The 27,024-nt window shown below is 40.9% G+C and overlaps 1 protein-coding gene across 2 annotated transcripts; it reads right to left on the bottom strand.

Annotated features, from left to right (window-relative positions):
• Window positions 1–962: 962 nt before the first annotated feature.
• Window positions 963–23,688, bottom strand: Rpf2 (ribosome production factor 2 homolog). 2 transcript variants are annotated; one of them, XM_048353913.1, is made up of 10 exons: window positions 23,582–23,688; window positions 19,570–19,702; window positions 17,433–17,470; window positions 14,458–14,497; window positions 13,993–14,074; window positions 12,268–12,344; window positions 10,263–10,362; window positions 5,258–5,360; window positions 1,998–2,142; window positions 963–1,347 (listed from the first exon to the last, which is right to left on the bottom strand). In XM_048353913.1, exons 1-10 carry the CDS (start codon window positions 23,602–23,604, stop codon window positions 1,168–1,170), a joined length of 921 nt encoding a protein of 306 aa, XP_048209870.1. In that variant the 5' UTR covers window positions 23,605–23,688; the 3' UTR covers window positions 963–1,167. The 2 variants fall into 2 exon arrangements, with proteins under 2 accessions (XP_048209870.1, XP_048209871.1); XM_048353914.1 differs by lacking the exon at window positions 23,582–23,688 and adding an exon at window positions 22,982–23,137.
• Window positions 23,689–27,024: the final 3,336 nt, after the last annotated feature.

Here is a 27,024-nt window from a genome sequence, read left to right as displayed (position 1 = left end):
CTGAAACGACCAAGTGCTATGAACTCTGGGAGTAGTGGCACATGGGACTTAAGACAACTAAGGCTGGAGAACTGGTGGCTAACCTGAGTGCATAGCAAAACTCTGTCCTTTACAGAAAAGCCTTCATTAGGTGGTACAATCTTACAGGATCATCATGGTATATGTAATCTGCTGTACAGAATGTCAATATAGCTAGGTACCAGTGGTTAATTGATACCTATAATCCTACCTACTCAGGAGGCTGAGATCTGAGGGTTGAGATTCAAAGCCAGCCCAAGCAGGCTTTGTCATAAACTTTCACAACATTCTTATCTCCAATTAAAAACCAAAACAGATGGTAGTGGAGGTGTGGCTTAAGTAGTAGAGGCTAGCCTTGAACACAAAAGGACAGGGACAACTCAGGCTCTGAGTTCAAGCACAAGGCTGTATCACATCACCACAAAACAAAGCCCATTTATTGTCTTTTTGGGGTTTTTTTGGCAGAATGTCACAATGCAGCTCAAGCTAGTCTGGAACTTGTGATACTTCTGCCTCAGTTCCACCTCACTCACTCATTCACCCACATACTAACTCACCCACCCACCCACTGAGAAGTGTCTTGGGAAAATGAAGATACCACATCAGACAGAAAATAGCATAACCAAATCTAACAGCACAAAGAAAAGGCTTACTTTAAGCAAAGTATCGTTATATTACTATTCATATTCAAATATGTAGCAAATAATGGAAGGGGGTGATCAAGATGCACTATACTCATAACTGTAATCTCTTGTACTTAATGATTTCTTTAAAAAATTATAAAAGTAGCTCAAAAATATGTAGCAAATTATGTTAAAAAATATACAAAAATCAAGCTGGGCACTGGTGGCTCATGCCTATAATCCTAGCTACTCAGGAGGCTGAGATCTGAGGATCAAGGTTCAAAGCCAGCCTGGGCAGGAAAGTCTGTGAGACTCCTCCAATTAACCACCAGAAAACTGGAAGTGGCGCTGTGGCTCCAGTGGTAGAGCACTTAGGCTGGAGAACTCAGGGACAACACCCAGACCCAGAGTTTAAGCCCCACAACAGACAAAAAAAAAACCAAACATTTAAGAAACGGAATGGACTGAGCATGACAGATCTCTTAAGTAAATACACAATAAGACTGGACTTTTGGCCAAGTTCTATTCATTTTTTTTTAATTCTCTTGGGGTTTATCTCCTGGTCTTCTGTTATCTTTTCTGCAGGTCGCTTCTTCAATCCCTTCATTTTCCTGGTTTGCAGTTTGCCTAGGTCCTGTTTCTGCATGTGAATCTTTCCATAAGTTGTACCAAAAGTATCTTGAGAGATATTTTTTCTCTTCTTTGGCTATAAAACAAGGGAGAAAATGTGTGTGTGAATACATATAAAAATATTAATGGATTTCTACTATCATAAACTCAGTTTAAAAAAAATCAACTATCACAATAACAATTCTCATTTGTGAGGAAACCTCAGTGACAGAGTACAGACCTACATGACTTTCTTCTCAAACACATGTACACATTCATATCACCTAAGAGTTCTCAACAAGATCTAGTAGGCCTAATATTCTGTACTACCAACAATCCCCAGGTAAATGTGAGATTGCATTGTGAGCCCACTATACTAATTGCTGCCATGCATCAAGAAATCTGCTATGTTCAGCTATCATTCCACCTTCCATAGTTAACATTGCAGTTTTATAACACCACTGAAAAGCCAAACATATTATGTATGGGTTATACATCCAAAGCTCTAAACTCTGTCTTCACAATGCCCCAAATCATTCTTATTTTTGCTGAAATGATAGTCCTGGTTACTAAAAAGCTCTGACTCAAACTTACTGTAAAAATTCCCAGGTACTGGCTGATTCTAATTTATTTGTTATTGGTCTTGTCATGTACAACCTTTAATAGAACACGCCTCAAATCCTTTCTGCGAAGGAGCCTGAAGCACACAAACTACTTGAAGTAGAGTACTCACTGAAGGTCACATACCTTGAGAGCTTTGGGGATTTTCATAGACAGTTTATAAAGATCATCTGAGGCCAGGTGTGTCCTCCTCAGAACCAGATCCAATGACGGCCCCATCTCCTCCAATTCAATCCGTGGTGTTCTGCAGCCAGATTTCTTCAACAACAGCCTTTATGAAACAGGAAAACAGAAATGATGCCATAAATCATTAAAAAGTTCTCCCCCGGCCAGGCACCAGTGGCTCAGACCTATAATCCTAACTAATCAGGAGGCTGAGATCTGAGGATCCTGATTCCAAGCCAGGCCAGGCAGGAAAGTCTGTGAGACTCTTATCTCCCTCTAGTTAACCACCAGAAAACTGGAAGTGGCGCTGTGGCTCAAGTGGCAGAGTGCTAGCCTTGAGCTGAAGAGCTCAGGGACGGCACCCAGGCCCAGAGTTCAAGCACCACAATCAACAACAACAAAAATTTTTTGGCTAGCTGGGAATGTAGTTCAATGGTAGAGGGCATGCTTAGCATGGCCCAGGCCTTGAACTCTATCTCCTATACCAAGATAATGATATGATGATGATATCTTTAAAATAGTAAGTTTACAGCCCAGCATTGGTAGCTATACCTGAAATACTAGCTATTTGGCAAGTTGAGAACTGAGGATTGCAGTTCAAAGCCAGCCAGGGCAAGTATGCCCATGAGACTCTTATCTCCAATTAACTACCAGAAAACTGGAGCGGCTCTGTGGCTCAAGGCAGTACAGCACTAGCCTTGAGCAAAACAAGAGTTCAGGGACAGTGCCCAGGCCGAGTTCAAGCCCTACACCCAAGGATGGATGATGGATGGATGGATGGATGGATGGATGGATGGATGGGTAGGTAGGTAGGTAGATTACAGTGAGTGTGTGTGTGTGTACAAGAAGAAAAAATTAATCTCTGTAACTTTAGAAATTAATCCATCCAAAATCAACATTTCCCTATAGCACAGACATTTAAAGATCTCAGTAAACTGAAGTCTTTTAAAAACCTTAGCATGACAAACCCATCAAAAGTTCAAGAGGCTTTAAATTTGAGCTATGTAAAAATTATACAAACTCCTAATTATCTCTTGTAATCATTGTATTTTATTACATGTTGCTTTATTATTATCATCTTAGTTTGTGTGTGATGCCAGCAATTGCACCCAGGGCTTTGTGCATACTATGTAAGAACTCTACTGAACTACATGTCTAACTCCTATTATTACACATGCATGTGTGCACATACACACACACACAAGTGTGCACAGGTACCAGTGTTTGAACTCAGAGCCTAAGTGCTGTCCCTGAGCTTTTTCACTCAAGGATGGTGCTCTACAACTTGAGCGACAGCTCTAATTTTGGCTTTTTGTTGGTTAACTGGCGGTAAGAGTCTCAAGGACTTTCCCACCCATGCTGGCTTTGAATTCCAATCCTTAGATCTCAGCCTCCTGAGTATCCAGGAATACATGTGTGAGCTACTTTTAACTTCTATGATGAAAAACTTATATGATGAAAAGAACTAAGTATCTCTAACTCAATAGAGTTGAGACCAAGACACGTTATTGACACAAAGGTGAAGATTTAGCTTAATGTGGATGCTAAATGAACTTAGTCAGCCACCTATTTCATTATAAAGGAAAAAAAATTAAACATTATGCTTAAAGGATCACTTACCTTAAAAGGCATATTATATATAGCATATCATTAAATTCTAATAAAAATACAATCTGCCTATTTGGATTTTTATTGTGCTGACAATAAAGCAGAAGGCTGAGGCTGAACAGAGAGGGCGAACTACTACTCCTTTTATATTTATTATTTATATTCATTTATTTTTGTCAGTCATAGGGCTTGAACTCAAGGCCTGGCTGCTGACCCTGACTTCTTTTCCTCAAAGCTAATGCTCTACCACTTTTGAGCTCCACTTAGGGTCTTCTGGTAGCTAACCAGAGATAAGAGTCTCATGGACTTCCCTGCCCTGGCTGACTTTGAACCATGATCCTGAGATCTCAGCCTCCTGAGTAGCTAGGATTAAAGGTGTGAGCCACCAGTGCCTGGCTTACTACTCCATCTACACTTTATTTTTCAAATTTAGAATTTTAAGATTTGCTTTGTCTTGACTTATGGCCAGGTGTTCTAAATCCAGTTGAGAACTGAACACTCAATTTCGCTAGAGGGGGGACTAGAGTGGCTCAAGTGGTACAAAGCTGGCTTAACAAGTGTGCAAGGCCCTAAGAACAATTCCTAGTACTATTACAGTTTTTTTTTAATACAAAAAATGTATTCATAAAGCTTACGACTACAAGTTATTGACAGAAGATGCTGGAAATATATTTTATTTTTACTTTGGTCAAATGACTATGATCTGACTTCTTAATTTCTGCATTTGAAATCTTTTGAATTATGGCTATCTTTTTAGGTATACAAGTAAAACCTAACAGTAAAATACATGTAATTGAGCAATATAATTCAAGAATAAGGCTTTCTTTTCTGGATAAGATATAGTTTGTAGCATCAAGTTTTAATATTGCCTAATAATGGTAAATTCTCTAAAAAGAATAAACTACTACTTTGAGTACTTCCTTCCCTCCAGACATCAAAAAATTGTAGCTTTATATTAACTACTCTAGGTGAGTTGTGACTTATTAATAAACACTGTGCCTGGTTTTATTAAGTTGTTTTGTTGAAATCCAGCTCTATATTTTGGAAAAATAACATTTTATTCTTAACTAATAAGAATATACTCTTTAAAAAAATCAAAAGAGGGGCTGGGTTCAATTCCCCATACCACATAAACAAACAAAAAAAGCCAGAAGTAGCACTGTGGCTCAAATAATAGAGTTCTAGCCTTGAGCAAAAGCCCAGGGACAGTGCCCAGGCCCTGAGTTCAAGCCCCAGGACTAGCAAAAAAATAAATTAAAAAATCTTTATTATGTTTATTTCTGACTTTTTTCTATCATTCTTTACCTGTTTATTGAATTTATTTAATAGATGAATCCATAAATTTTAAAAAGCAAAGCTACAGAGGGCATTACTGAGTTAGGCTCACACAAAGTACAGCACTATTGGATGTTGTCATCCTGGAAAAGTAATTTTAGAGGCAGAAATTAACAGTGGAATGACAGGTCAAGGATCAGCACAGAGCTGCTGCTACAACTAGTCTGCAAATTTTCCAAGCCTTTGTGCAGAAGCCCATTTTAGTATTGATCTCTATGAAACAAGTAAAATGACAGAACCCTGAAGATTAAAAGAAACATGCTAAGAAATACACTTACTTATAACTTCGGAAGTAAACCTTCCCATTCAGTGCAGTGAAGTGCAGAACATACTCCAATCCAGCCAGGCGGATATTTGATACTGTGGGGCCTCTGAAAAAATCTTTTAAAAATACAGAAAAGAACAAGCATGCTTTCAAAATTCAGTTACAAAAAGCCTCATTCTAAATGTTCTTATTTGGAGCTACTGCTTACCTGGCAATGGTAAAATGGGTAGCACAAAAAATAGTCCCTGAATAAGGTACAAAGGTCTCTTTGTCACTCTATCTCATGATTATTTCTGTGTTTAGTTCACTGAAACATGTTCATTTTTCAGTTTTCAAGTTCTCCCTGTGTCAACACGCAACATAGAAGTATCATATTTACCATAAGATTTGTTTTGGCTGGGATCAGTAAATTCTGATGCAAATCTTTCTAAAAAGTATAAATAAAGCCAGTGATTCACACTTATAATACTAGCTACTCAGGAGGCTGAGATCAGAGGATCAGGTTTGAAGTAAGCCTAAGCGTGGGCAGGAAAGTCCACGAGACTCTTATCTCCAAGAAACTACCAAAAAAGCTGGAAATGAACTGTGGCTTAAATGGTAGTGCTAGCCTTGAGCCAATAGAAGCTCAAACACAATGCTCAGAACCTGAGTTTAAGCCCAGGCCCAACACACACACACACACAAAATGTATAAATCAAGGCACAATTTGTATGTCTGTGTTGCCAGGTCTTATGCATGCTAAACAATTACTCTACCACTGTGCTACATCTCATTTTTTGTTGTTGTTTTTGGTTGGTCCTGAGGCTCTAACTCAGGACCTAGGCACTCTTCCTGAGATCTTTCACTCAAGGCTAGTGCTCTACCATTTTGTTTTTTTTTTGTTTGTTTGTTTGGCCAGTCCTGGGCCTTGGACTCAGGGCCTGAGCACTGTCCCTGGCTTCTTTTTGCTCAAGGCTAGCACTCTGCCACTTGAGCCACAGCGCCACTTCTGGCCATTTTCTGTATATGTGGTGCTGGGGAATCGAACCCAGGGCCTCATGTATATGAGGCAGGCACTCTTGCCACTAGGCCATATCCCCAGCCCGTGCTCTACCATTTTAAGCCACAAGTCCACTTCTCATTTTCTGATGGCTAATTGGAGATGAGTCTCATGGACTTTCCTGCCTGAGCTGGCTTTGATGCACAATCCTCAGATCTCAGCCTCCTGAGTAGTTAGGATTACAGGCGTGAACCACCAGTACCCAGCTACCATTCTTGCTTTATTGAGATACAGTCTTATTATATAATTAGGGTGGCCTGAAAGTCATGATCCTCATATTGCTGATCCTCATGCCACTGGGATTACAGGCATGCACACCTTGCCCAGCAGAGCATAAAATTCGTTCTACAAGCCGGGTAGTGGCTCACACCTAGCTACTTAGGAGCTGAGATCTGAGGACCATGGTTCAAAAGCAGCCTGAGCAAAAAAGTCTATGAAACTCTAATCTCCAATTAACTACCAAAAAAGCAGAAACTGGAGCTATGGCTCAAGTAGTAGAGCACCATCCTTGAGTAAACAACAACAAAGATTTTCAGAAATCCAGGCCCTGAGTTCAAGCCCCAGGACCAGCAAAAACTGGTACAGCTAGGACACTAATCTCAATAAAGGCAATGCCAAAATGTAATCTAGGTAGGTAAAAATATAAGCCTCAATAAAACATGTAATAATCTTTATAACTAGAAGAATTCACATTAAAATTGTACCCACAAAAATTAGGAAAGATTCTGAGAACAAGTATTTATTGGTTTTCTCTCAAGAAAAAAAAAATGCAAGTAGTACCAGGGCTGAAGATGTAATTCAGTGGCAATGTACTTAGCTAGCTAGCATGTGTAAGGTCCAACATTTGGCCTCAACACCATATTTTAAAAAAAAGGGTGGGGGGACTGGGAATATAGCCTAGTGGCAAGAGTGCTTGCCTCGTATACATGAAGCCCTGGGCTTGACTCCTCAGCACCATGTATATACAAAAAGGCCAGAAGTAGCCCTGTGGCTCAAGTGGTAGAGTACTAGCCTTGAGCAAAAAGAAGCCAGGGACAGTGCTCAGGCACTGAGTCCAAGACCAGCCAAAAAAAGAAAAAAATTGCTAGTAGCTCATGCCTGTAATCCTAGCTACTCAGGAGTCTGGAAGCTGAGGAATGCAGTTTGAAGCCAGCCTGGGCAGTAAAAGTCTGTGAGACTCTTATCTCCAATAATCTAGGTGCTATGGCTCAAGTGATAGAGCACTAGCCTTGACCAAAAGAAGCTCAGCAACATCACCCAGACTCTTAACCAGCACAAAAAAAAAAGGGGGGAAACAAAAGCAGTTTTCACACATTATTACACAAAACTACAAAACTATGTAACATTTAGGAAAGCAAAACAGAAACTTACTACAGGGAAAAAAAAGCCCTTCATTCATTCCTTTCCCTCCTTAGTGTAGTCATGCACTAAGGACATTTCATTAACAATGATCCATAGATGAGCAGCCCCAGTAGATTATATCACCTAGTGATGTGACAACCATTTCAGTTTGTCTACATACACTCTGATGCTCACATATTAGGCATTTATTCAGAATGTACACCCAATATTAAATGACAGTAGTGTATTGCACTTAAACATAACATAAACCAAGAAGCAGTTGTCTTTATTTTTCTACACAAACCCTAACTTGCTGTTGTAGTTTACCAATTTCATTCCTCTCCCCATCTATCTTCTTTCTGTCTTCCAATTCCTAGGTTTCCAAGTCCTCCCTTACCACTACATTACATGGCATCCATGCCATCTAGTGGAAACACAAATAATGACAAGTTGGGGCTTTAGAAAAGCTACTGAAATCCAAGTCTGCTGTCATGTAATTCCAGGCTGAGACAGGAGTGTATATTTATAAAACTAGCTGGGCTACCTAGCAAGACCCTGTCTCAATCAATCAACCAATCAATAACAATAACCAAGAAGGCAAACTAAACCCTGTTTTGGATTTTGTTTTCTTGTCAGATTTGAGGGCCTGGATGCTATGCCTGAGTTTCTGTGCTCAAGGCTAGCACCCTACCACTTGAGCCACATTCATTTCTGGCTTTTTAGTAGTTAATTGGAGATAAGAGTATCACAGGCTTTCCTGCCTAGACTGGCTTTAAATTGTGATCCTCAGATCTCAACCTTCTGAGGTGAGGAGCTAAGATTGCAGACATGAGGTACCAGCGCTTAGCCCCTCTGTTTCAATAAATAAAGTCTAAATATCTTCCTCACCAATAATAATTAGATAGCAGACATAAAGAAGAAATCAGGGTCAATGGAGTCAAGTAACTGAAAATGCTGAAATACTGGTTGAAAAAAGTCATTTACGGGGTCTGGGAATATGGCCTAGTGGTAAAGTGCTCGCCTAGTATACATGAAGCCCTGGGTTCGATTCCTGAGCACCACATATATAGAAAACGCCGGAACTGGTGCTGTGGCCCAAGTGGTAGAGTGCTAGCTTTGAGCAAAAACAGAAGCCAGGGACAGTGCTCAGGCCGAGTTCAAGCCCCAGAACTGGCAAAACAAAAGAAAACAAAACAATAAGATTATACAATCCTTACAAAATAGCACAGGGCTGGGAATGTAGCTTAGTGGTAAAGGGCTTGCCTAGCATGCATGAAGTCCTGGGTTCAATTCTTCAGTACCATGTAAACAGAAAAAGCTCGAATTGGTGCTGTGGCTCAAGTAGTAGAGTGGTAGCCTTGAGCACAGAGAGGCTCAGGGACAGAGCCCAGGCCCTGAATTCAAGCCCCAGGACTGGCAAAAAGAAAAAAGAAAAAAGAAATAGCACAGCTTACTAAGGATAAGTCACCTGTTGGGGCTGGCAATGTAGCTCAGAGGTGGAGCATGGGTTTATTTTATTTAGTACACACAAGATCCTGGGTCCCATCTCTACTATACACCTGTTCCCTCACCAAAAAAAAAAAAAAAAAAAAAAAATGCATGGGAAAAAAATGACATTAATTCCTTGCAATGCAAAGAACTTAGTAAATGCTTGACAGTTAGAATTAAGATGGAAATAAAGTAAAAGCTGTTGGAAGTCACACAGGGTTTCCTCAAACACCAACTGAAAAGCACAGCAGACAGAAACCAGATAAATAACACCAGAAAAGACAAGAATGTTCATAATACATAAGAAGGAAAGAAAGGGAGGAACAAAAGGCCTATATACCAAGTTGAGGGGTTTGGAGTGAAAGTGGCAAAGGTGGATGACATGTAACAATCTCAAAACTGTACTTACCCATTTTCTAACAATGCCAGTAGTGACAGGTGAGTATTTGCATTTTGTAAAGTATAAAACACTAGGTAAACATTACTACAGTATTAAAAAACTAATAGTCACCTAATTCCAAAGTATAGGCAGAAACAATAACTCTTGGAAATAAGCAGTCTTCTGCTACTGGTGGGAGAAAACCAGGGCCAAGAAAGATGGTACAGGCCTATAACCCCATTACTGGGGAGGCTGAGCTGGAGGAATTCAAGTTAAAGGCCAGTCTAGGCTACTTAGTGAGTCCTAGGTCAGTGTAGGATACATGGCAAGATCTTTATCTCAAAAGACAGGACAGGGGCTGGGAATATGGCCTAATGGCAAGAGTACTTGCCTCGTATACATGAAGCCCTGGGTTCGATTCCTCAGCACCATATATACAGAAAAAGCCAGAAGTGGCACTGTGGCTCAAGTGCTAGCCTTGAGCAAAAAAGAAGCTAGGGACAGTGCTCAGGCCCCGAGTTCAAGCCCCAGGACTGGCACAAAAAAAAAAAAAAAAAGGACAGGACAAACCCCTCTGTACACCTTGAAAAAAAAAAAGACAAGAATAGGAGGAAATGAAGAGATTTTTAAAAAGCGGGGGGGGGGGGGGGGGAGGGGGCTAGCTGTACATTTCAAGTGGCAAAATAGCCAAAAAGGAGTCTTAAATTGACTACCTAAGTTACCCTGCAGATGAAGACTAATATTTACCCATCGTTTTTTGGTAATACTTACCAATAAGAAGATTTTTTAGTCTTCGATAGTCTTCTGTTACATCAAAATCATCACCAGCAAACACCAACAAGGGTTTTGTTCCCTCAGGACATTTACTGTTCTACAAAATTATTAAGAAAAAAAAACAACCTTGTACATAGATGATTATCAAATGCTAAACTATTACATGCTGATTTTAAGATAGTCAATATTAATATACAAAAATGTTTTCTAAGCCAGGCACCAATGGTTCACATCTGTAATTCTACCTACTAAGGAGGCTGAGATCTGAGAATTGTGATTCAAAGCCTGCTGGGGGCAGGAAAGGCAGTAAGACTCTCATCTCCAATTTACCACCAGAGAACCACAAGTAGTCCTGTGGCTCCAAGTGGTAGAGTAGCTAGCTTTGAGTGTAAAAGCTAAGGGACAGTGCTTTATCAACTGGAACCATGCCTCTAGTATGGGTTGGATTTTTTTTGGCCAGTCCTGGGACTTGAACTCAGGGCCTGAGCACTGTCCCTGGCTTCTTTTTGCTCCAGGCCAACACTCTACCGCTTGAGCCACAGTACCACTTCTGGCCTTTTCTATATATGTGGTGCTGAGGAATGGAACCTAGGGCTTCATGTATGTGAGACCAGCACTCTATCACTAGGCCATATTCTCAGCCCTAGTCTGGTTTTTTGTTAGTTGTTTTTATTTTACTTTTTTTTTTTTAATTAGTGGACATTAGTTATATAGGGAGGGTTTCGTTAGGATGCAAGTGTGAATATATAGGTGTACACACATCATCAAAAAACTAATAATGTTTTGGAGGTTTCTTTGTCTTTTTAGTGGGGGAGAGAGGGCATAGAAATGAAGAAAGGAAAGATAAACAAATATAGCCATGGTATTCATATGTGGAAATGAACTAAGTAACTTGCAGTCAGGGACTAAAGGTAGAAACTGGGGGAAAGCAAAGAAGTGGTGACATTGTCCACAACAATTATATTCCTTACCTAACTTATGAAATGGTAACCTCTCTGTAGAACATCTTAACAATAAAATTATATTTTAAAACATACTTCCAAGAAAGGAGGAGGGGGAAAGGGGGAATGAGGGAGGAGGTAACAAACAGTAAAAGAAATGTATCCAATGCCTAACATATGAAACTGTAACCTCTCTGTACATCACTTTGACAATAAGAAAAAGAATACTTAGTAAATAACAACAACACAAAAAAAACCATACTGCCAAACACCAGTGGCTCATGCTTGCAATCCAAGCTACTCAGGAGGCTGAGATCTGAGGATTGTGGTTCAAAGCTAGCTCAGGCACCAAAGTCCATAAGAATCTCATATCCAATTAATCAGACACACACACAAATAGCTGGAAGTGGAACTGTGGATCAAGAAGAAGACTAGTTTTGAGCACAAAAGCTCAGGGATAGTGCCAATTCCCCGGGGGGGGGGGGGGGGGGAGCTGAAACTGGGAGAGTGTGAGGGAAGGGGTAACTTTTTCCTAAAAGAAACGTACTCTTTACCTGGCTTATGCAACTGTAAACTCTCTGTACATCACCTTTATAATAACAATAAGTAATTTTTTTTTAAATAAGGAAAAAACTCTTGAGTCAGGTACTGGTGGCTCAACACCTATAGTCCTACCTACTTGGGCAGCTGAGATCTGAGGATTCCCATATAAATCCTGGGAAAAGTCTATGAGACATTTATCTCCAATTGACAACCAAAAAGCCAGAAGTGGAGGAATGGCTCAAGTGGTAAAGCACTAACCTTCAAACAAAAAGCTCAAACAGTGCCCAAATCCTGAGTTCAAGCCCCAGGACCAACACCAAAATAAAAAAGCTGAGCAAGAGCACTAAGGTCAAATCCAAGTAACAAGCACACATGCATGCATGCATGTACACACGCGCATGTACATGCTCATGAACACATGAAAAGATTCTTAAATCAGTAGTCTCTACAATAAAATGTCATAACTGGCCAAGATTAGCATTACAAATTGTGTTCTACTTTTATGTTCAGTGTCTTACCTTAATATCCTTTAGAGACACAAACTTCTCAACACCTAATTCAATCATATCCAGCACATGGTAGTCATACATACGACCTAGAAGAAAAGTGTACTCTTAAGCATGTACATTCCCAAACAGCCACCTATTGTATCCATTTACCTGCAGGCTCAAACCGCCTAATAATTGCTCTCCTCTTTCTCTAGACTCTCTCACATGGTCCCTCTTTTTTAAATTTTCAGCTGACCTACAGAAGGTTGGTAGGATATTGGTCAGAAGGGGCTCTACAAAAATTTTAGCAAAAGTTCATTATATTATTTTTTTTTAAAGTAAGTATAAGAAGTCCGGCATGCTAGCACATGCCTGGAACACTCAGAACATGCCAGCACTCAGAACATGAAGACAGGAGGCTATTCTGGCTATAGGGCAAAACCCTACATGAGGGAAGAGGCAGAGGGTAGAAAATAACTGGGAACATTTCTTTTTTTTTTTAGGTACTGATCTTTAAACTTAGTTTCTTGTGCCTGCTGACACGATATGACTGCGCTGAGTTTTCAGCTCTGGTTTTCACTGCATACTTCCAGGAAACCATGGTAATTAGGTCACGGACAACCAATGAAGGTATAAAGTTACCAAGTTGTATCACAATTACATAAGGGAAGATGATAAGTGTAAGAAAGGCCACACTTCTTTTTAAACCAGAACTGTTTCCACAAAGAGACTGCAAAAGCACCAGCCTAAGAGCATTAATAACCCAGGAATTCTATCATATTCATTCTTGTCCTATACTGTCCTATATTAGATGGATAATACTTATATGCCCCTTCTCAACATGGAAACTGGAAGAGAGTTTTTTGTTTGTTTTTTGGGTTGTTTTTTTTTTGTGGAGTAGTATTGGTAATCGAACCCAATTCTAAGATGGACACTGGTGGCTCATGCTTGTAATCCTAGCTATTCAGGAGGCTGAGATCTGAGAATTGTGGTTCAAAGCCAGCTCAGGCAAGTAAATCTGTGAGACTCTTATCTCCAATTAACCATCAGAAAACTGGAAGTGGCACTGTGGTTCAAAGTGGTAGAGCATTAATTAGCCTTGAGCAAAAAGAGCTTAGGGACAGTGCCCTGAGTCCAAGTCCCATGGCCACAAAAAATTTAAATTAAGGGGCTGGGGATATGGCCTAGTGGCAAGAGTGCTTGCCTCGTATACATGAGGCCCTGGGTTCGATTCCCCAGCACCACATATACAGAAAATGGCCAGAAGTGGCGCTGTGGCTCAAGTGGCAGAGTGCTGGCCTTGAGCAAGAAGAAGCCAGGGACAGTGCTCAGGCCCTGAGACCAAGCCCCAGGACTGGCCAAAAATAAAAATAAAAAAATTAAATTAAATTAAAAAAAATTTAATCCAGCTCTTTCGCTTTCTTCTCTCTTTCTCTTTCTTCTCTTCTCTCTTTTGTTCTCCCTTTTCTCTTTTTCTCTTCTTCCTTCCCCTTTGTCTCCCCACACCCCATCTTATGCAAGCTGGCAGTTTGCTCTCACCCCTAATAAACTCTTTTCTGCCTGAAAAAAAAAAAATCCAAAGGCAATTGCTTTACTATTGAACTATGCCCCAAAGCAAATTTTATTCAGTGCCATAGGTGAAAAGAACACTATTTTAGAGCTTACTGGTTAGTTTTTAATCTTAAACACCATATGGTATCTGAGTCACAGAGCTGACTTTGTGAATAAAAACACTGAAAAGTAAATGGTACTTACCTATTACTAAATTATTTGGCCGCTTCTTATTATGGGAGCCAAACATGAATAGAGAACAATCTGACTTCTTTGAAAAAAATTCCTATAAAAATCAAACAAAAATCTCCTTAAGAAATCTTATCTCTTAACTGGAAGAAATGGTTTTATTGTTAAAGTTCAAAAAGGCTTTCTTTCAAGTTTGCTAATATTTAAAACATACAACTGAGGGTCTGGGCTAGAAGCTCGAATGTAATCCTAGCTACTGAAGAGGCTAAGTTCTGAGGATCAAGATTTGAAGCTAGTCTGGGCAGAAAAGTCTGTGAGATTCTTATCTCCAATAAACCAGCAAAAAGCCAGAAGTGGAGGTACCGCTCAAATGGTAGAATTCCAGCCTGGAGTGAAAAGCTAAGGGAGAGTATAAGTCTCTGTGTTCAAGTTCCAGTACCAGTACAAAAAAGAAAGAAATTAGGAAAGACTAGTACTTACCAGTGATGTCTGATCCTCAAATGGTCTTGTAATATTTTTCCTAAGGGATAACAAATTTGACAATAAATGTATTCATTACCTCACATATGTAACTGTAAACCCTCTGTACATCACCTTGACAATAAAATTAAATTTAAGGGGCTGGGAATATGGCCTAGTGGCAAGAGTGCTTGCCTCGTATACATGAAGCCCTGGGTTCGATTCCTCAGCACCACATACATAGAAAATGGCCAGAAGTGGCACTGTGGCTCAAGTGGCAGAGTGCTAGCCTTGAGCAAAAAAAGAAGCCAGGGACAGTGCTCAGGCCCTGAGTTCATGGCCTAGGACTGGCCAAAAAAAAAAAAATTTTTTTTAATTTAAAGGAAAATATTAAAATAAGTGGTTCTGCTTTTAATAATCTTGGTAAGTTTAATTAAGCAATATGTTGAGTAAAAGATAAGTTTATATTAAGGTGATTTTTACACTCCTGAAAAGACATTAGTTGATAGGTACAGTTACTTAGTGCCTATTACATGCCAGGCACTATTTCAGGAGCTAGGGATGCTTCATCAAATAAGGTACTTGCTTTATGAAGCTTATATACTAGTGAGAAAATAAATGTATAAAAAGTATGATTATGGTGAAAATAAAATTGGTTAATGAAAAATGATTGAGCTAAGACCAAATTAATCAAGTAGCTATAGAAAAGTTCTGAGGTTAATGATATTCTTAGAAGGAACACATATGCAAAGAGGGGCTAGGGTATAATGCAGTGGTAGACTGTTGCCAAACATGCACAAGGCCTGGTTATATGCCTAGCACTGCAAAAAGAAAAAAGTGCAAAGATTCTGAGATAGAAACACACTTGTACTACTCAGGCAACAGGCAGAAGGCAACTATCAGGGAAACTTAATGAGCAAAGGGGAAATGGTGTTGAGGTATGACAACCAGATAATACAGGGCATTACTGGACAAGATAAGAAATGCATGCCCAGACAACAGGAGTGGGAAGTGAGTGCAGAGAGGGAGGGGGGAAGGGATAGAAAATGCAATCATGATTCTGTATACCCTAAGTGGAAAATGACCTATGTGAACTTGAGGGCAGAAATGGGAAGGGAAAATGGGTAAAGAGATGGATGGGGTGACATTGTTCAAAAAAAGAAATGTATTCAATACCTGAAATGGTAACTCCTCTGTTATAATAACAATAAAATTATATTTTAAAAAGAAAAGAGGGTTGGGAATATGGCCTAGTGGTCGAGTGCTTGCCTCCTATACATAAAGCCCTGGGTTAGATTCCTCAGCACCACATATATAGAAAAGGCTAGAAGTGGAGCTGTGGCTCAAATAGTAGCGTGCTAGGCCTGAGCAAAAAGAAGCCAGGGACAGTGCTCAGGCCCTGAGTTCAAGCCCCAGGACTGGAAAAAAGAAAAAGAAAAGAAAGAAATGCACACCCAGAACATGGCTCATACCTATAATCCTAGCTACTCAGGAAGCTGAGATCTAAGGATCACAGTTCAAAGCCAGCCAGGAAAGACTGTGAGATGCTTCAGTAGAGTCGAAGCTCGGGTGGCAGAGTGCTAGCCTTGAGCAAAAAAGCTCAGGGACAGGACCTAGGCCCTGCGATCAAGCCCAAATACAAGAAAGAAAAATGAAAAGAAAAACAAAACAAAACAGAGACTGGGAATGTGGCTTAGTGGCAGAGTGCTTGCCTAGCATACATGAAGCCCTGAGTACAATTCCTCAGTACCACATAAACAGAAAAGGCAGGAAGTGTCCTGTGGCTCCAGTGGTAGAGTGCTAGCCTTGAGCACAGAGAGGCTCAGGGACAATGCCCAGGCCCTGAGTTCAAGCCCCAGGACCAGCAAAAACAAAACAAACAACAACAACAAAAAAAAAAAAAAATGGGAAATACTGGAGGGTTTAGGACAAACCAGAAATGTTCTCATTTTTAAAGTCTGCTGTATGAAAATGACTGTACCATTAACAGGGTAGAAGAATTTAAGCAATCAAATACATAATGACAGAATTGGATTATAAGCTTAAAGAATATAAAGAATCCACACTGACATCACAGTCACTGAAAAAATGGAAGGGATAAACTTCCTTCAAAATTTCAATTAAAGGGGCTGGGGATATGGCCTAGTGGCAAGAGCACTTGCCTCGTATACTTGAAGCCCTGGGTTCGATTCCCCAGCACAACATATACAGAAAATGGCCAGAAGTGGCGCTGTGACTCAAGTGGCAAAGTGCTAGCCTTGAGCAAAAAGAAGCCAGGGACAGTGCTCAGGCCCTGAGTCCAAGGCCCAGGACTGGCAAAAAAAAAAAAATTTCAATTAAAGCCAGGTGCTGGTGGCTCAAGCCTAGAATCCTAGCTACTCTGGAGGCTGAGATCTTTGGATCACAGTTTGGAGCCAGCCTGGGGCAGAAAAGTCTGAGACTCCTATCTCTAATAATCACTCAGAAAAATGCTGGCAGCCTATGGCCCCAGTGATAGAACACTAGCCTTGAGCACAAAGAGGCTCATGGACAGCTCCTAGACCCTGAGTTCAAGCCCTAGGACCAAGAAAAAAAAAGTCCAATTAAAGTATGTTGGACGAAGGCAATTACAGAAGGGGGAGGGGACATATTCGATCAGAGAGAGAAAAGTAAGCAAATGCAGTAATTTTCATTGAACATGATATAAAAGCTAACAGATGGGATGGAGAAAGATGAGAGAGAACAACAGAAGGGGTGATCAAGGGGAGGACCAAGGTTTGAAGCCAGCCTAGGCAGGAAAGTTCATGAGATTCTATTTTCAACCACTAAAATGATGGAAGGAGGACTATGGCTCAAACAATGGAGCACCATCTTGAGAAAAAATGATCAGGACAGTGCCCAGGTACTTTTCAAGCCACAGAACTGCCCCCACCCTCACCCCAAAAGTAATTTTTTCCTCCAATATTTCATAAAACATAATAATTTAGGATAAACTAAGAATAAAAATCATTACTTACTTTTTATATAGAACGCCATATGGTTTTTTCAGTGCATACTGTAAAAATAAATTTTAATTAAAAAAAAACTGTACAAAATGGAGATTAAAATAAAGCATCATAGCCAGGCACCAGTGGCTCATGCCTGTAATCTTAGCTACTCAGGGGGCTGAGATCTGAGGATCACAGCCAGCCCAGACAGGAAAGGGCAAGAGTCCAGGAAAGGGCAAGAAAGTCTGTGAGACGCTTATCTCCAATTAACCACCAGAAAACCAGAAGTGGCAATGTAGCTCAAGTGATAGAGCACTAGCCTTGAGCTGAAGAGTTCAGGGACAGTACCCAGACCCAGAGTTCAAGCCCCAAAATGACAAAAAAAAAAAAAAAAAAAAAAAAAAAAGCACATTATAACATTCACCCTGAAACTACTGTTTCCTAAATCTTGTTCTGTCTTCTACAAGGCTGACTTTTGATTACTTACAATAACTTATAATATAAACAATATTATAACTTAGTATATTCCTAATTAAAGGATTTTATGTCCTTTCAATAGTCTACACATCTTAAATGATTCCCTACTCTGTGTGTTTATATGTGAGCATGCTCAAATACATCCCTGGGCATGTTTTAGACAGGGTCTTGCTATGTAGCCCAGGAAAGCCTTGAACTCTCAATCAACCCAGCTTTTACTTGAGTGCTAGATTACAGGTACGTACCATCATGTCAAGTACCAAAACTTTTGATGATTCTTAGCCAAATGCTGCCTTGTCTTAGTATAATACAATGAATATTACCATGTTTTCTTGCCAACTTGAGTCATTATGAATGTTAATTATTGTAATAATCTTATGCTCTGTTGCTCTTAGAGCTTACATAGAGGTCACTGTGTTAACAGGATATGGGAAGGAGAGGAACTGGGTCTTACCAGCACAATGACATTTAGACAAACATTTCAGAAAGGATAACTACACAGTAGGTATTCTGATATCTGTACTGATTTATGTTTTATTAACATATGGAGTTTAGTCAAGCTTGAAAACACATTCAGGCTAGGTATGGTGGCCCTTAGGAAGCTGAAGCGGGAGGATCCTGAGTTTGAAGTCTGCCTGGGCTACACAGCAAGAAGATACTGAATGTAGGACACTACCAGTGGTGCCAAATGAATAAATACACAGTGATCTGCATTTATCTCACGTTACATATTAAATGTTTCTGAAAATGTAAGCTTAACTCTAGTAATTAAAGTCAGTTTTAAATGTACTACAGAAACTAGTTGTTTAAAGAAAAGCAGAGCCAGGCGCCAGTGGCTTCACCTGCAATCCTAACGATTCCTGAGATCCGGGCTGGGGATATAGCCTAGTGGCAAGAGTGCCTGCCTCGGATACACGAGGCCCTAGGTTCGAGGCCCTAGGTTCGATTCCCCAGCACCACATATACAGAAAACGGCCAGAAGCGGCGCTGTGGCTCAAGTGGCAGAGTGCTAGCCTTGAGCCGGGAAGAAGCCAGGGACAGTGCTCAGGCCCTGAGTCCAAGGCCCAGGACTGGTCAAAAAAAAAAGAGTCTGAGATCCGAGGAACTCACAGTTCCAAGCCAACCTGGGCAGGAAAGTCTGTGAGACTCTTAACTTCAACTAAGCAGAAAACAGGAAGTGGTGCTGTGGGTCAAAGTGGTATAGCACTAGCCCAGGACCCATTAACTGCAGAAAAAAAGAAAATCAGTAGTCAATGCTCTGCCAAGACATATATAACCTCCAATGCAGCTGTCAGCTTTTCTCTAAGAGTAGTAAATCTTAAGACAAGGCAAGGAGCTGAGAATATGGCCTCGTGGTAAAGTGCTCGCTTCTTATACATGAAGCCCTGGTTTCAATTCCTCAGCGCCACATATATAGAAAAAAGCCAGAAGTGGCGCTGTGGCTCAAGTGTTAGAGCAAAGTGTTAGAGCCTTGAGCAAAAAGAAGCCAGGGACAGTGCTTAGGCCTTGAGTTCAAGCCCTAGGACTGGCAAAAAAAAAAAAAGCAAATCAGAAACAAAGACAAGGCAAACTTACTTCACTTAGCCCAACTTAGCATGCCCATAGTTTCTAAAATGATTTCAATACCACTTCAAAATTGAGCATATAAAAGGCAGGCCTGGACTCCCTGGTAAAAAGTAGTCATACATACCACATCTTTGAGAACTTGTGTCACTATGGCATTAGCATTTCCCCCTTTAATCAGCATGGCATTTTTAATATTTTCACTCAGCTTGGGTTCTCTCTTCTCAAGGAATCGCTTGGCCCTTTTTGTTTTGGGTTTTCTGTTTGGAGAAGCATAATTTGTAACCTTTCCTCATAGTACAAATGACTAAATTCTTAAAAATCAACAGACATTACCTTTATACATTTGTTATTTATATATGTATTAAGATTCCACCATTAAAAAACTCTCAGCCAAGCTTCAGTGGCTGAACACCTGTAATCCTAGCTACTCAAGAGGCTGAGCTCTGAGGATAGAGATTCAAAGCTATCCTGGACAGGAAAGTCCAAGAAAGTCTTATCTACAATCAACCACAAAAGTGGTTAGCTTAGCTCCAGAGGTGGAGCTAAGGCTCAAGTGGAAGAGAGCACTAGTCTTCAGCAAAAAAAAAAGGTAAAGAACACCACACAGATCCTAAGTTCAAGCTCCACTACTGGCATAAAAAAAAAAAAAAAAGAACCTCTCACTTATTAGGGAGATAATAGAAGGTACTCCATTATTACTGTTAAATACGTGTCTTAGTAACTTTTAGCTTCTTAAGAAAACATATATTTTAATATTCCCAGCATTGTTCAATTACTGATTTTTCCTCTACTTTTTAAAATAATCCAAATCAATAGTGGTATTTTTCCTTTTTTTTTTTTTTTTTTTTTTTTTTTTTGCCAGTCTTGGGACTTCAATTCAGGGCCTGGATGACATCCCTAAGCTTCTTTGTTCAAGGCTAGAGCTCTACCACTTGAGTCACAGCTCCACTTCGAAGCTTTTTGATGCTTAATTGGAATAAAGAGTTTCATGAACTTTCCTGTTGGGGTTGGCTTTGAACTGCGATCTTCAGATCTCAGCCTCCTGAGTAGCTAGGACTACAGGTGTGAGCCACCAGCACCTGGCTTTACTTGACTTTCTTGCTCAGGCTGGTGCTCTACCACTTAACCCACAGCTCCACTTCTATCTTTCTGCTAGTCAATTGGAAATAAGAATCTTGTGTACTTTTCTACCCAGGCTAGCTTTGAACTGTGATCCTCAGATCTCAGCCAAATGACTAGCTAGGATTACACCTGGCATTGGTTAACACGTCAATAAAATAATTAGTAAGGTACAATTAAGTATTAGGCAAATAAAAGCTAGAGAAATAATGTGCCCACAATCATATAGCTAATAATATATGTCAACCATCACAATGAGGTAGATTTAAAAACTGATGTAGACTAATCACCCTGTATAACATGAATGGACAACAAATTAATTATTCTGATTTTCTGATGTGACAGGAATGGAGTAGCATGTTACTATATATTTCTGTGTCGAAAAGGAGCAGGTGAGCATCATGCTTTTCAAAGTTTTCAGCCATCTATTCACAGAATTCCTTCTATCTTAACCTTTCTTCTTCCCGTCTTATGAACACTTAGAGAAGAAAAACAGAATGTACATCTATCTACTTTAGCTTCCTATGTGGAATTTAAAAATTCTCCAGATAAAAATGTTACATACAGGGGCTGGGGATATGGCCTAGTGGCAAGAGTGCCTGCTTTATATACATGAGGCCCTGGGTTCGATTCCCCAGCACCACATATACAGAAAATGGCCAGAAGTGGCGCTGTGGCTCAAGTGGCAGAGTGCTAGCCTTGAGCAAAAAGAAGCCAGGGACAGTGCTCAGGCCCTGAGTCCAAGGCCCGGGACTAGCCAAAAAAAAAAAAAAAAAAAGTTACATACAAAGCAATTACTCATCTACTGGCTGATCAAGATACATATCATTTATTAAATCAAATCAAGGAGGGCAGGTGTGGTAGCTGACACCTATAATCCCAGCTATTTTGCCACCTGGATAAGGTGCAGATGCCATGTAGCTCCCTCTCCCGTGAGAACTATGGCCCCACTAATAAACCTCCTTATGAACCTTCTTCTCCTGTCTGTGATTATCTCCGCATAGTCCTCTGGGATGGCCGGGAAATATCCTTTCAACTATAACCTCTCTGTACATCACATTTACAATAAAAAAGCAAAGAAAAATTCAATGTAAAAAAAATCCCAGCTATTTATCTGTATTTATAATCCCAGGATTGGGGCTCAAAGCTAGCCTAAGCAAAAAGTTAGTGAGATAGCACAACAAAGAAATCACATATGGTGGTGTCCTGTAATCCTAGCTGTACAGGAGATAGAAGTAGGTTACGGTGCCAAGCCAGTCTGAGCAAGACAGTGAGATGCTACCTGAAAAATTAAATAATGTAAAAGGGGCTGGAGGTTTGACTCAAGTGGTGGAGAAACTAATTAGCAAGCAAATGGATAAGTTCAACACAACAACAAAAATCAAATTAAGAGCCAGGTGCCAATGGCTCATGCCTACAATCATAGCTACTCGGGAACCTAAGATCTGAGGATCACAGTTCAAAGCCACCCAGGGCAGGGAAGACTGTGAGACTCTTATTTCCAATTAACCAGCAAAAAGCTAAAAGTGGAGCTGTGGCTCAAGTGGTAGAGTACTAACTTTGAGCAAAAAAGCTCAGGAACAACACTCAGGCCCTGAGTTCAAGCCCCAGGACTGGCACAAAAAAAAAAAAATCAAATTAACAGCTATGTAGAGAGAGTGATGGTGTTGATCAGTCTGATCATATTGCATTAGATGCATAATGAACCCCCTTGTACAACTAACAGATGCTAAATTTTTTTTTAAAAATAAAACATATAATTGGTCTACACAGTAATATTGTATGTTCTAGAGTAACACGGTTTGATACATCTCATTAGTGAGCAATGAATACAAACAGCACTTGACACGTTTTTATCAATTGTCTGTAAAAAGCAACTCATCTTTGTGATCCCAAAACTGCCAGAAAATCATAGCCAAAACAAAAACAAACAACAACAACAAAAAAAAAACAGCACGAAGGCTGGAAATGTGGTTTTGCAGTAGAGTGCTTGGCTATCATGCATGAAGCCCTGGGTTCGAAATTCCTCAGCACCACATAAACAGAAAAAGCCAGAATGGCACTGTGGCTCAAGTGGTAGAACACTACCTGAGTTCAAGCTCTAGGACTGGCAAAAACAACAAAAAAAAAGCAGGCATATTTATTAAATATTTTTGGAACTTAAAACAGACATCCCTGAGTGTACAAAGTTGAAAGGAATAAAGCAAACTAGTGAATACGTTCACAGATGCTGCGGCAAAAACTTCACAAAAGCTTTCACCAAACTCTCACTGCTCAAAGGTGGGCACCACCAAAGATCAGTTACACCAAAGATCAACTGATCTTTGGAGAGGTTGATGGCCCAGTCACAAGGCGTTAAGTAGGTCCTCCCGGGCTGACACCTATATCTATCAGACTCAGAGGCTGGTGCTCTTCTCCCCTCACGATACCCTCAATCACACTTGAGGAAGCAGGTTTCCAGCTCCCCGCCAGCATGAAAGCGGCAGCGCTTCAGTCCCTCCGCCACCGCGGCCGGGTCTTCCGGGCCCTCCCGGACCGTCCTGGATCTTCCTGAGCGGACTGCACGAGCTCGAGAACCCACCCGCATCGACTCAGGCACGAGTAGCAAGCAGTGTCAAAGAGAAAGGCGATTAGAACACAGAAAACAAAGGGGCATGATCTCCCTGATATATGACTGTTAACAAAGGGAGATGGAGAGACAGTAGAGACCAAGTCTGTGAACACTGTATATGTGCTTGATACATTGTATACTGCATATGGGTCTACCTGACCTAGACAAGGGATGGGAAAACAGGTTGTAAGATATCACAAGAAATGTACACAATGCCCTACTATGTAACTACACCCTCTTTGCACAGCACCTTGTAAAAAAAAAAAATTTATGTTCAATTGATAATAAAAAAAAATTAAAAAAAAAAAAAAAAAAAAAAAAAAGAGAAAGGCGATAACCAGGAAGAGAGGGTGGCAGTGGCCACTGGAGACTGTCTCGCCGTCCCCATCCCACAACGGTGACTTACATAACTCGATCCAAAGAATCCATGGCTACTTCAACCCAAACCGGGGAAACGCACCCTCACGGTGTGAGGACCCACTAGAACGGCGCGTGCGTTGGAACGGGCGGAACCGGAAATCAGAGACAGGAAATACACGAGGCAACTTCCTGGGAGTGCATAGCAACGGGAGCCGGCGTCCATTTCCGGTGAATTCGCCTTCTGTTGCCTTGGCGACGGGTTTTTCTTTGGCTTTCCAGCCGGAATAAAAGTTGTGAAAACAAACTGTATGAATATGAATACCAGGACTTCAGGAACTTTTGAGGGACTTGCCCACAGGGTTCTAGAAAGATTGAAAGCAAGGTAGTAATTCATGGAGGTACAAAAAATATGAACGTGAAATGGGCACCATTAAGAACTGAGATTTAGGGCTGGGGATATAGCCTAGTGGCAAGAGTGCCTGCCTCGGATACACGAGGCCCTAGGTTCGATTCCCCAGCACCACATATACAGTAAACGGCCAGAAGCGGCGCTGTGGCTCAAGTGGCAGAGTGCTAGCCTTGAGCTGGGAGAAGCCAGGGACAGTGCCTCAGGCCCTGAGTCCAAGGCCCAGGACTGGCCAAAAAAAAAAAAAAAAAGAACTGAGATTTAGAAGGTCAGTTTATGACCACCTCAGTTGCTTCGTACTGAAAATACTACTGATTGGAATTTTCTCCAAAATGTTTTTTAAAACTCTTGGTGGTACTGGGGTTTGAATTCTGAGCTTCTCACTTGCTATGTAAGCACACTACTACTTGAGCCATGTCTCCAGTCCCTGTGCATTATTTTTTGGATAGGGCCCACAGTCTTGCCAGAACGCTTTGTGAGTGAGTGTGTGTGTGTGTGTGTGTGTGTGTGTGTGTGTGTGTGTGTGTGTGCTAGTTCTAGAGCCTGGGCCTGGGCACTACCCCTGAGCTTTTTTGCTCAAGGCTAATGATCTACCAGTTGAATCACAGCTCCACTTCTGGCTTTTTGGTGGTCAATTAAAGAGTGTCACTGGCTTTCCTGCCCAGGCTGGTTTCAAACTGTGATCCTCCAATCTCAGCTTCCTAAGTAGCTAAGATTTCAGGTGTGAGACACTAGCACTCTGTTTGAACCACAACCTTGATCTCTGCTTACTGCATAGCTGCAATTACAGGCCAGAACCACACCCCCAACTTTTTATTGAATTGACAATCACAGATAAACTCATTGGCATCAGCTAACAATAGTGTCACTGCACAAAGCTTGCAAATTGTATTGCCATATAATCTGCATACCATGAAATTCAGCCGTCTAATGTGTACAGTGGGTTGATTTTGGTATATTCATAAAGATGTCCTATGCTTCATAAGTTAGATTTTCCACTCTAGCTACAAATTGATTACCTTTAGGGATTGTTCACATGGCTCTTTTCCCTACTCCAGTGGTGTTCAGAAATAAACACAATGATCAGTATTCTTCTAGAAACGTGTGTGTGTGTGTGTGTGTGTGTGTGTGTGTGTGTGTGTTGGTCCTGGGCTTGAACTCAAGGCCTGGACACTGTCCTTGAGCCTCTGTTTGTGCTCAAGGTACAAAGCCTTAAGTCACAGTGCCATTCCCAGCCTTTGCTGAGTAGTTTGTTGGATATAAGAATCTCATGGTCTTTTCTGCCCAAACTGGATTCAAACTACAAACCTTAGATCTCAGCCTCCTGAGTAGCTAGGATTACAGGAATGAGCCACCAGCACCCAAATAGAAGAATCTTCTACAAATCTGTAGACTTTTTCTTCCAGGCCTGGGGCTTGAACTCAGGGCCTGAGCTCAAGGCTAGTACTCTGCCACTTGAACCACAGCACCAGTATCTCTTTTAAGACCACAAAGATAAAAGTCTCATGTACTTTCCTACCTGGGCTGGCTTTGAACTGTGACTTCAACCTCCTGAGTAACTAGAATTACAGGGGTGAGTTTTCAGCACCGGCTTTTTGTTTGTTTTGCCAGTCCTGGGGCTTGAACTCAGGGCATGAGCACTGTCCCTGGCTTCTTTTTGCTCAAATCTAGGGCTCTACTACTTGAGTCACAGCACCACTTCTGGCTTTTCTGTTTATGTGGTGCTGAGGAATCAAACCCAGGGCTTCATGCGTGCAAGGAAAGCACTCTAGGGCTAAGCCATATTCCCAGCCCAGCATCGGCTTTTTGTTCGTTTGAGATAGTCTTACTATGTTACATAGGCTGGACTGGAACAATTTTTGGCAGTACTAGGGCTTTGGATCCAGGGCTTTAAGCACTCTGACCTGTTACAACTCCAGCCCTTTTTGCTTTTGGTTTTCAACAGATACTCCAACTTTTTGCCAAAGTAGGCCTAGAACCAAAATCCCACATAGCTGGGATTACAAATGTGTACTGCCATGCCCATCTCCCAAAGCCCATGTATTTGAACAGACATTAATACTAAATTTTCATTATCCACATACTTTATCAAAAAGGGCTGTTTTGTTTTTTTTTTTTTGGTTGTTTATTTGGTTGCTTTTCTTTTTGGTTGTTAGGTGATACTGGGAATGAAACCCAGAGCCTCACACATACTGTAGTTTATCATTGAAATATATATCTATATCTATATATCTGCACCTGAATCATTTTTGAATCATTTTGATCATTTTTGAATCATTTTTGTCTTGGAATGCTCAAAGGTAAACTCAAATTCATTTTAATAAAAGAAAAAGGCTCACCAGAGCCCAGGGCAGCTAAGCATAATAGTATCAGAATCCAATCTTCTATCTTGCTGTGCCACTCATGGTTTCTGTTTGTTTGTTTAAAATTATTACTATAGGGGCTGGGGATATGGCCTAGTGGCAAGAGTGCCTGCCTCATACACATGAGGCCCTGGGTTCGATTCCCCAGCACCACATATACAGAAAATAGCCAGAAGTGGCGCTGTGGCTCAAGTGGCAGAGTGCTAGCCTTGAGCAAGAAGCCAGGGACAGTGCTCAGGCCCTGAGTTCAAGGCCCAGGACTGGCCAAAAATAAAAAATAAAAAATAAAATAAAATACTATAAAGGTGATGTACAGAGAGGTTAGTTTCATAAATCTGGTAATAAGTAATTTCTTCCCCCCCCCTCTTTTTTTTTTTGACAGTCCTGGGGCTTGAACTCAGGGCCTGAGCACTGTCCCTGGCTTTTTTGTTCAAGGCTAGCACTCTACCACATAGTGTTACTTCTAGCTTTTTCTACTTATGTGGTGCTGAAGAATTGAACCCAGGGCTTCATGTACCCTACCAAGGCAAGTATGCTACCACTAGGCCATACTCCCAGCCCATAAGTGTTGTGCCAAGTTGCAAGACCACCCCCAAGAAGACCACCGAGATTCAGACACTCCGAAATGCAAAAGCAAGGCAAGGCTTTATTTAACGAGCTGCCAACTCGGGCCTCGTCCTACCCACCGACACAGCGGAGGTTAGGAGGGAGCCCCGAGCT

Source organism: Perognathus longimembris, chromosome 9, assembly GCF_023159225.1.
Source record: "Perognathus longimembris pacificus isolate PPM17 chromosome 9, ASM2315922v1, whole genome shotgun sequence".
Lineage (NCBI taxonomy): Eukaryota > Metazoa > Chordata > Mammalia > Rodentia > Heteromyidae > Perognathus > Perognathus longimembris.
This window is presented reverse-complemented; position numbering and strand designations above follow the sequence as displayed.

Bases quoted from the DNA above. Each gene is read 5' to 3' on its own strand.
- Rpf2 (XM_048353913.1), bottom strand. From the start codon at position 23,604: ATGGATTCTTTGGATCGAGTTAT. The intron at 14,498-17,432 runs GTAAGTAATGAT...GTTATCCCTTAG, and splicing joins TATGGCGTTCTATATAAAAA to GAAAAATATTACAAGACCAT. The intron at 14,075-14,457 runs GTAAGTACTAGT...TGATTTTTATAG, and splicing joins TTGAGGATCAGACATCACTG to GAATTTTTTTCAAAGAAGTC.